Source organism: Arachis hypogaea, chromosome 13 (assembly GCF_003086295.3).
Source record: "Arachis hypogaea cultivar Tifrunner chromosome 13, arahy.Tifrunner.gnm2.J5K5, whole genome shotgun sequence".
Classification (NCBI taxonomy): Eukaryota; Viridiplantae; Streptophyta; class Magnoliopsida; order Fabales; family Fabaceae; genus Arachis; species Arachis hypogaea.
Window position 1 is genome coordinate 10994897 of NC_092048.1, and position 10300 is coordinate 11005196.

At 28.6% G+C, this 10300-nt stretch overlaps 1 protein-coding gene across 1 annotated transcript; it reads left to right on the top strand.

The window, feature by feature from the left end:
* The first annotated feature begins 6445 nt into the window (after positions 1 to 6445).
* On the top strand, positions 6446 to 8823 carry LOC112737159 (NAC domain-containing protein 6). Its single transcript, XM_025786930.3, has 3 exons — positions 6446 to 6811; positions 6914 to 7182; positions 7925 to 8823. Exons 1-3 carry the CDS (start codon positions 6628 to 6630, stop codon positions 8411 to 8413), a joined length of 942 nt encoding a protein of 313 aa, XP_025642715.1. The 5' UTR covers positions 6446 to 6627; the 3' UTR covers positions 8414 to 8823.
* The last annotated feature ends 1477 nt before the right edge of the window (positions 8824 to 10300 follow it).

A 10300-nucleotide genomic window follows, 5' to 3' on the forward strand; every position in this document is an offset into this window, starting at 1 on the left:
TTTATTTTCTTTTTAAAGTTGGATAGACAATTTATCCAATTGTATCTTACAAAAAATAAAAGAGATGTACATATACATATCTTGTTTATATACATGCTTCTATCTTTAAAAAAATTAAAAAGTGATAGTGTTTCACATTATTCTTACTTACATATTTTGGAAACAAAAAAAAAAATTTAAATATCAATAAAGTTATCATTCATTTTCATAATATAAAAGACACAACTATAATCATTTAACTTTAAAGATGGATAGAAGAACGTCTGCAAAATAGCTACGAAATTAGAAAAAAGAAGAGAATGAATGCAGATAGTGATATTTAAATTTAAGGATTAAAGTTTTTAAAATTGATTCAGGAATCAAATTGTCATAAATTTTTTCTTTTTCATATCAACTATCTGTTATCTTGCCAGCTGATGGTTTCAGTGGCTAAGAGAAGGGGGGTTGAATCTTAGCCCCCTTTTTTGCTTGCTAATACTTGCTGGATTCAGAGGAGACTTTTCTGTTTTTAGCTCGTCCCTAGCCACGAGACATTTTCATTTTGTCTCGTCACTTGGCACGAGACATTTTTGGTTTTTGCTCCTGTGCAGTAGAAAACAGAAATGGAGTAGGAGAGGAAGAAAATTACACCAAGATATATCCTGGTTCGGCTGCTAAGTGCAGTGCAGCCTACATCCAGTCTCCATCACAACAATGATGGAATTTCACTATAATCAAACAGATTACAACTTGTAAAGTGCTAACCCAACTTACAAGGGGATTCCCACAGAATCATGAAACACAACATAGATGAACAAAGGAACTCTAAGACATCTATGGCTTTTTCTTTTAATTTTGCACTCTCTGCCTTTTTCCGCTCTATGGCTTTTTCATTACAAACCTCACTGTTTTCCTTTTTACCATGAGACTCAAGACATGACAAAATTAAACAGAAAAATACAAAACTGAATACATTGAAGGAGAAGAGAAAACTGTTAGCTCAGGTAGCTCTGAGAACTCTGTGCCTTGCACTCTCAATTTTTCTCCTTGCTTCAAACAGTGGCTGTCCACCCTTAATATAGAAGAGGGGAGCCTCCACTTATTGAAGCCAAAACTGAACCAACTTCTTCTTCCTTCAACAAAACCGGTTCGGCCACATAGAGAGAGAAGAGATAACCATGCATTAACCAACATGCAATTACCTCTAGTCCTTTCTTGATCATCACCCTTCATCAATCCGAGCTCTCCATCCTTGGCTTGCTCTCCAAGATGAAATTCTGGCCCTTGATGCTTCATGATGATGATGACTTCATCTGCTTCAATCTCTGCCTTCAACCATCACTTCGCCACTCTAGCTACTTCCTGTGGTGGTTGAGCAGAATCGAAGACAAGCCATGCTTCAAGAATCTCCTCCAGCTGGCCGAATCTTCTTCTTCCATTTTTGAGCATGAAAGACTCAAGATAACCTCACCAAATCTAACCACATTTGGTGAATATCTTAGCCACAGCTCATTTTTATTTTAGTATGTTTTCTTGCCATCATTGTGATGGTCTTTAGGCTTGCTTTCTCTTCATCTCGGTAGCTTACTTTTGCTTCCATGGCTGCCAATATTTTCTGAGTAATGACCGAAGAGAGAAAGAGTTGTGAGAGAGAAGAAAGAGAATATGGACATTAACTAAAGTGGTTTGATAAAGCAAAGTAAATGTTTACTTCCCTTTACTGAGTAACGTGTAGCTTCAATAATGTCCATCAAATCAAAGTCACTCATGTTCTCTCTCATAGTTCCCATGCAACACATTGCAATTAAATGAATTTTGGAATCCATCTAATGTTTGAATCTTTGGATCCGTTGAAAGCAATTTTGCTTTCTTCCTTCTTTGGTTTCGGATCATGCATGAGGAACTCTTATAAGATATGGGTTTGATTGCAACAATATTTGATCTTGGCCCATTAATAACATTTGCTTTCCTGATAAAATTTGGAGTATGTCTAAAGCAAATGGAAAGCATGTAACACTCTTGGGCTTAGAGCAATCAAAATCATTTGGGCCCAAGTAACATTATTCATTTTATAAAAACCAAGGCTGAGTGTAAATTGGGCTAGCATCATTTTCTTTTTATTTCGGTCCAATAAGACCTGCAGCAAAATTATTTAATCAATATATGTTGAATGAAAAATTCAGATTAATAATTTTGCAATTAATTAATTTTAATAATGTTTAGTCATCACAAATATTAATTTAGAGTTTTCCAAACTCATCACCAGCGTCTCAAAAGAGAATTCGTATCAGTTTTTCAATGGCGCCTAGTTAATAGTATGGGTGTGCATGTCCGGTCCGGCCCAAAGATCTGACCCGGTCTCGAACATTTTAGGGGATAATTTGGTGTAATTTCACTTGGTCTAGAGCCGGGTAAGGATCTCAAAAATAGACCCGATCATTATTTCGGGTCGGGTCCGGGCCATAGCTTGGGTCATCCGAACTCGGCCCGATGACCCGGTCATCATACACAATTAATATTTTGTGTTATTAATGATGGATGATGACTATTCTTATGTGGAATTTAAGTATTGTAAATCTTAATATTTTATGTTATTAGTTAATTATTATAAGACTATAAGTTAATGTTTTATGTTTAAAATGCATAAGATTTTAGACTAATGCATAATATTGTGTTATTTGTATTGATTTAAATATTTGGTGTTATTAGACAATATTAGTATTGATTATGGTTATGTTTTAATTTCAAAGAAGAGTTGATTCTTGTTATATTTTTCTAAGTGAATTTTACCATGTCAAATAATGGTTGGAGTCTTAGAAATTTGGATATTTTCACATGCTAGTTTATAAGAAAGTATCAAGGTAATGTAATATTAACTGCCCGGTTTTCACCCGATTTTTACCCGGTATAATCGTGGTCCAAAAGTATATATGTTTCATCGGATTTAAAGTCGGGTTCGGGTCTAATAAATAGGCTCGGTATATATTTTGGATCGGGTCTGAGTCACATCAAACCCGATTTCACCCAACCTATGCACACCCCAATTGATAGAAATTACTTGAAGGATGACTATAAATTTTAAAGTGCAACTTCAGACATAAATATAAATAATTATTAATTTTAAGGACTACTATAAAAGTCGAGTATAATTTTAAGGATAATAATAAAAAAGTTTGTTATTATTAACTCTAAAAATATATGTATTTGTTTTGTCAAAAATAAAAGAAAGTTAGTTATTATTCTTCTTCATTCTATAACAGGAAAGGAGACCTCAAGATCTTTGTTCTAACCCATGCTAGGGGGCCACAACTTGGAAATCAATTTCCCGACCAACGGAATGGAAATTAAATTCCACATTATTTTCCAACAAATTCAACTTTCTTTTTCACTAACACTAATTTACGGAAATGTATTCTCTCAATTGATGTCATTAATATTATATACAACGAATTTTCTTACATATTTTTTCTATGTATTATAGAATATATACTTGACGATCAATTCTCTTAACTTAGAATTTAGACAATTAATGTCTATTATTGCTAACCTGGCTAATTAACTACAAGAGGAATCTTATTTTGCTACAGTTTGCCCTTTTATTAGTATATAGTCAAGTTGATTAATTATTATCAAAAGTCATAATATTTACTATCACGATATGATTAGAAAGATGAAAATGGAACATGGTTATAAGATTGACCACCTTATCATTTCTATTTTGATAATAATGTTGAAGGAAAAGGAATGTACATGAGATTGAGTAACCAACAAACCAAAACGAGTTCAACTTTTTCTTTTTCCCCTTAAAGAAAGACAAAAGTTGAATTCGTAGTAAAAAAATTATTTTATTAATAGGTTCAAATTAAATTGGCACACTTGATCAAAAACACAGAAAAAAAAAAATCATCATATACACACATTTTTAGTAGACATTACATAGATTCTTCTTCTTTCTTTCTTTTTTTTTTTTTAAAAAAAATATTTACAAACACTTCTGTTACTCACTCAAGCATATGCAAATATGGAACCATGTACCTTAATAGTTATTCCTTTTCATTATATATATACGTAATGTGTCTGTGTTTAAATTAATCTTAAAAAAAATACTCAAATTAAAGACTGAAAGGTTTAATTGAGCACTTATGACTATCTAGAACTTATGAATATCCCGTAAATGCATTAGAACCGAATAGTTAGAGCATGGAATCCCAAGACTTACACCAACATTTCAAAAATCCACCTGGTCATTGAACCAATAAATTTAGAAATTTAAAACTTTAATTGGTATTCAACCGAATATAATAAAATAATATATTATTATATAAAATATATAATTTTTGTATATTTTATAATTTTAAATTGATTAACTGCTAAAATTTAAATTAATTTATTGTCAATCAATTTTTTATCCGAATCGAACTAATCAGATAGTCGATTTTTTATTAACTTGATTCAGTCGACCGGTTCGACTCCATTACAACAAATACAAAATATGCCTTAATATTACATTAGAATTTAGTAGGTTTATTTTTTATTTTTTTTATTTTATACTTTGCAAAACATGATAGTTTCATTTGAATTTTTATCTGACTAGTTAATTAGTTTATTTGATATCTAGACTCAACCGAGAAAACCAAAACACACAATAGCACAGAAATATTTCCTTTCCAAACATGAACCTGCTAAATACTCTAAATTGGAGTTCTACTTTTTAGGTTCCTCCTCTTGGCACCTAAATCAAAGGTTATTAGTCACTAGCTCTAATTATTTACCTAAAAACGATAGGTTATAAATGAAAATTAAACTAATTCTTATAATAAGTAACACGCTTGAATCTTATGCCTAAACTAAGTAGAGACCAATTTAAATTAACTAGAGAGTTTAACATCCGTAATAAAAATAGATAATGCGACTACATGATAAATTAAAGTTTTTTTCATAGGAAGAAGTAGAACGTAGAATAATGTAAATAGACAATGTAGGACAATTAAAAAATTGGCAACTTTGCTCGTATTTATTATCCATTATCTCTATTTATTACATATGTAAAAAAAATTGAAAGAAATTTAGTGCACAATTTTTGTTTGAAGTATTTTTTATTGGGAGCCATTCAAATAAAGATGCTGAAAACGTCTTTTTATAAAGATTTTTTAATAATTAAAATTTAACATATAAAATCGATTAAATCGTGTTATTTTTTGTCAAAATTAGACTAGACAAATTGATTTGACCAAAAAATGGTGAATCAAATCTTAAATTGATCTAAATTAATATTTTTTTTTATAGAAAATGACTAAAATACTTCTATTATATATATTAATTTTGAGAATTCTAAATTTTAGTCCTTTATTTTTCTATCGTAGGATTAGGATTTAGAATTTTTAAAATTAATATATATATAATAAGAGTATTTTAATCATTTTCTAATAAAGGTATTGTAGTCATTTTTTATAAAAAGAATAATATTAATTTAGACCAGTTCAAAATTTGATTCACTATTTTTTCGATTAAATCAATTTGTCTAGCTTAATTTTGACAAAAATAACATGATTTAATCGATTATATATGTTAATTTTTAATTACTGAAAAACATATTTAAAAAAAGACGTTTTAGACATCTTTATATAAGTGATTCTCTTTTTTATTATATAAAATTTTTAAAAAAAATATACATTTGCTATTTTAATTCATTGATATTTTTTATAAAAATAGTACGGATGTACCACAAAAATAATAGAAGAATTTAGCAAAGTAATGACTAAGTAGCATAATAATGTGAAAAGGGAGGGAAAGTGTAGAGAAAGAATGGCAAGAGTGAAAGAGGAATTTCCGGGTAAAAGTCCAAAACTGAGAGAAAATGAGGTCAAGGCATAAAATAAACTTACCAACACTAGCAATAGCATTAACATTAACATTAACATGTCTCTCTCTAACACCGCACAATTTTTTTCTTTCTCAATCCTACACCTCAGTTTAGTCACCAGACTTTTTGCTTCAAGCCGCGTGGGTCCACTAACTCTATGCTCCCCACCAAATAAATCTCACTACTTTCATAGTTTGCACTCACAACAATAATAAATAATATCTACTTAATTTACTCATTAGTTTATTTGTTAACTTAAATAAATATTATAAAATTAAATTTTATTGTATATAATAAATTATGGATGACAAACTTTTAAATACAAAAATATTTAATAATAAAAAATAGTTAAAATTTGTTTAATTTATTATTTATTAATAAATACTAAATAAAATATATTCTATTAATTTTTTTGTTTCTATGTATTATCACCTTAAATAAAATTTAAATTTGTGATGAATTACTCATTAACAAATTGAATTGGAAATTTCCAAAAAAAATGGGTAATCTCTTTTTTTTCCCCATCAAATAGTATGTATCAACATTCAAGTCTTTTCTTTTCTGTCCTCTTCTATGTATAGTCTACCTCATGACCAAGTCATAACCCAAATCACCATCATTAATCACAATTATTAAATAAATAAAGCCACAAATTAAATAGTTATGAGCTCCATTAACACAACCAACTCCACCTCCTTATAAATATACACACCCCTCTCAATATCATATTCATTTAAACATAACAACACAAAAAGAGAACCATAATTAAGCAAGCGACATAATTGATGATTGATATGGGTTCTTCATCAGTAATAGACGGTGAAGTTACACTTCCAGGATTCAGGTTTCACCCTACTGAAGAAGAGCTCCTTGATTTCTATCTCAAGAACATGGTCGTTGGAAAGAAGCTCCGTTTCGATGTCATAGGCTTCCTCAACATCTATCACCATGATCCCTGGGACTTGCCAGGTACTAATAGATTAATTAAACTCGGTGTTCTTTGTTTTTGTTATTATCACTGTCACTGTATCGTACTGTCAGTGTATTAAAATTAAATATTTTTGTTTAAAGGGTTGGCGAAGGTAGGAGAGAGGGAATGGTATTTCTTTGTGCCTCGGGACAGAAAGCATGGAACCGGGGGAAGGCCAAACCGGACCACCGAGAAAGGGTTTTGGAAAGCAACCGGTTCGGACCGTAAGATCGTTACCTTGTCTGATCCGAAGCGCATCATTGGATTGAGGAAGACACTGGTTTTCTACGAGGGAAGAGCTCCACGTGGATCCAAGACCGATTGGGTCATGAATGAGTACCGTTTACCTGACAATAGCCCCTTGCCTAAGGTATCTTACTTTTCTTTTACTTTTAAAACAATTTTTTATAATTATATATTTTATTATTTTATTTTATATTCAATTTATCAATAAATAAAATATAAAATTATTTATTTTTATGTATTTATTTTTTATACCATATTTTTAATATCTTGCCTCGTTCTAATTTTTAAAATCAAACACAATCTATATGATTGTAAATCACTACTTTATCCACATGTATTAGCTATGAATTAAGCTTTCTTTGTCCATTAATTAATTAATTTTTCAAATTATACATGGAGTTAGCACATATTTAACTTTAATTAATAACATTTAGTTACTTTTCAGTTTTTACTTCTAAATGTCTTGTGCTAGACCATGCTCTGTTAAATTACAGAGGAAGCTTCCTATGATGTTTTTAGTAGCATTAATTGGTTCACCTATGAGTTATCCTATGTTAAAATAAATAAAACTGTCCTATATAGGGAAGGAAACTTCCATGGCAAAAGATGGATAGTGATAGGAGTAAGTCATGGTACTTTCTATATTTATATTCTAGTTTATGGTTCCGGGTCCCTCATATATAAACCTCAACTTCCATTTTTAACTTTTATGCCATTAAATTAGAAAGTAATAATACTAGTAGGATTATCACTAGTAGTTGTTAAAGTACTATTATATTAATTAAATTGTTTGAATTGTATAATAACACATAATTAAATACGTGTATAAAATATATTTTACACTGACAGTACATACATTATTGTAGGACATAGTACTATGCAAGATATATAGGAAGGCGACTTCGTTGAAAGTGTTGGAGCAAAGAGCAGCAATAGAGGAAGAGATGAAGCAAATGGTAGGTTCCCCTGAATCTACACCTTCCTCCACAGACACCATGTCCTATGAAGAACAACAACAGAATCAGAATCAGAATCTGCAATTGTTACCAACACAACATGTTGTTACTAAGAAAGAGGTTGAAGCTGAAGTTGAAGAGGAAAAAATGGTACATGTTACATTGACAACAACAAAGCAAGAAAACAAGGACACAACAAAGAACAATAAAAGTAGTTGTTGTGGTAACACAAACACTAACACTAACACAAGTAGTCTTCAATTGCCATTTGGGAAGGACAAAATCCCAGAGCTTCAAATGCCTATGATGATCACTGATTGGACCCAAGACACATTTTGGGCTCAATTGAATAGTCCATGGCTCCAAAACTATACCTACTCCAACATATTAAACTTCTAGTAATATTATCAATCCAAAGTTCCAAACCATTCACTTCAACTGCAACTTAATTAGTTATTATTTATTACCTATTTTATTTATTTTGGAATATGTATATGCAGTGAATTAATTAATTAATAACATAAGTTATCTACCTCAGTTATTTAATTTAGGGCAGGTGTTTATTCAAGTTTAACAAAAATTGTGCCAAACTGTAACTTATAGTCGATCCTATACCCTATTTTTAGTGGGATTTATTGGCTTATTTATTTGGCCAGTTTCATCACTGTATAGGGAGGGAAATTCGGGTTGTAAAGTTTATTGTTATTGTCTCAGCACAATAATTTTGTGATTTATTTATTATGTAAGTTACTATGAAATTTCTTTAGTTCTTTTACTTGAATTCAAGCTTCGCAAAGGTTGTTCTGAAACTCTTCACTCTTGACTCCTTCAAATGAAATCTTTGTATGTATCTGTCGCAGTTCATGTTGAATTTCTTTACTTCTTTTACTTAAATGAGATAAAGCTTTCAAAGATTATCGTGTGAAACTTTTGGGTCTTAGACTCGTTCAAAATGAAATTGTTTACATATAATTAAGGTTTAATAATTATTCTATTAATTATTATAATTTTAACAAATTTTTAATTAGGTCTTTTAAAATTTTATAGTTAAACTTTTATATTATATGTCTAGCCTAATGTGGGTTTGATGAGTTGAGATGTATAAGAGAAAACAGGACTTTTATATATATAAAAATTTTCACTTAAATTTTTATTAGTATTTCGTTAGAAAAAATATAATATAATTAAGAGTAAAGTATACTTTTTGTTCTTGAAGTTTGACAAAAGTTTTAAAAATACTTCTAAGTTTTATTTTGTTTCAATTTTATCTCAAAAATTTTCGATTTGCATCAAATATACCCCTGATGGTTAATTTTTCAAAAAAATTTAAGATCAATTCAACAACAATTTCATAAGAACAACCCTCAACACAAGCAAATCAAGCATAATTTTCATGTATTATTGTTAGATTGGTCTTAAATTTTTTGAAAATTTAGCTGTCGAGAGTATATTTGATGCAAATCGAAAACTTTTGGGACAAAATTGAAACAAAATAAAACTTATGAGTATTTTTAAAACTTTTGCCAAACTTTAGGGACAAAAAATATACTTTATCCTTAATTAATTTTATCACAAATACAACAATAATTATTTCAAAAATATTTTATATTATTTTAACAAAAAGATAATTAGTAAAAACTTATTTAAAAGCTCTTATATATACACTTAAGTATAAACTTTTAAATTGGACCTAATAAAGGATGAAAAATATTAGTGAGTCAATATTTTTTATTAATATTAGCTAAAATTTTATTTTTATACTATTAAAATTTAAAATTTAAAATTTAAAATTTTTATTTAAAGTTTAAAATATTTACCAAATATTGACTAAAAAAGAGAAGTGATTTTTTTATGTGTTACTTGGACGAAGAAAAAATTAAATAGATAAAAACAAAATAAAGAGAATTTTTTTTGTCTGAATAGAAAAAAAAATGAAAAAAAAATTATAATAGAACAAAATTATGTTAATACTCTTATTTACATTATATGTAAATTCAAATATACATTATATATGGAATAATAAATTTATCTTTATTATAAAATAAAGTATATTTTTATTTATTTATTAATTATTATATTTTATAAATACTATAAAATATTATAATTTTATATATTTAATTTAAATTATTTATTTAATACATATAGTATTTAAATATGAATCTCTATTATAATAATATATTAAAACTAAGTATATATTATTAATAATTATTAATAACAATATAACTATGAATAGAAAAATACATAAAAGATAATATTTTTTTTACTTGTAATAAAAAAAATTGGTAA

Bases quoted from the DNA above. Each gene is read 5' to 3' on its own strand.
- LOC112737159 (XM_025786930.3), top strand. From the start codon at position 6,628: ATGATTGATATGGGTTCTTCATCAGTAATAGACGGTGAAGTTACACTT. The intron at 6,812-6,913 runs GTACTAATAGAT...TTTTGTTTAAAG, and splicing joins TGATCCCTGGGACTTGCCAG to GGTTGGCGAAGGTAGGAGAG. The intron at 7,183-7,924 runs GTATCTTACTTT...ACATTATTGTAG, and splicing joins ACAATAGCCCCTTGCCTAAG to GACATAGTACTATGCAAGAT.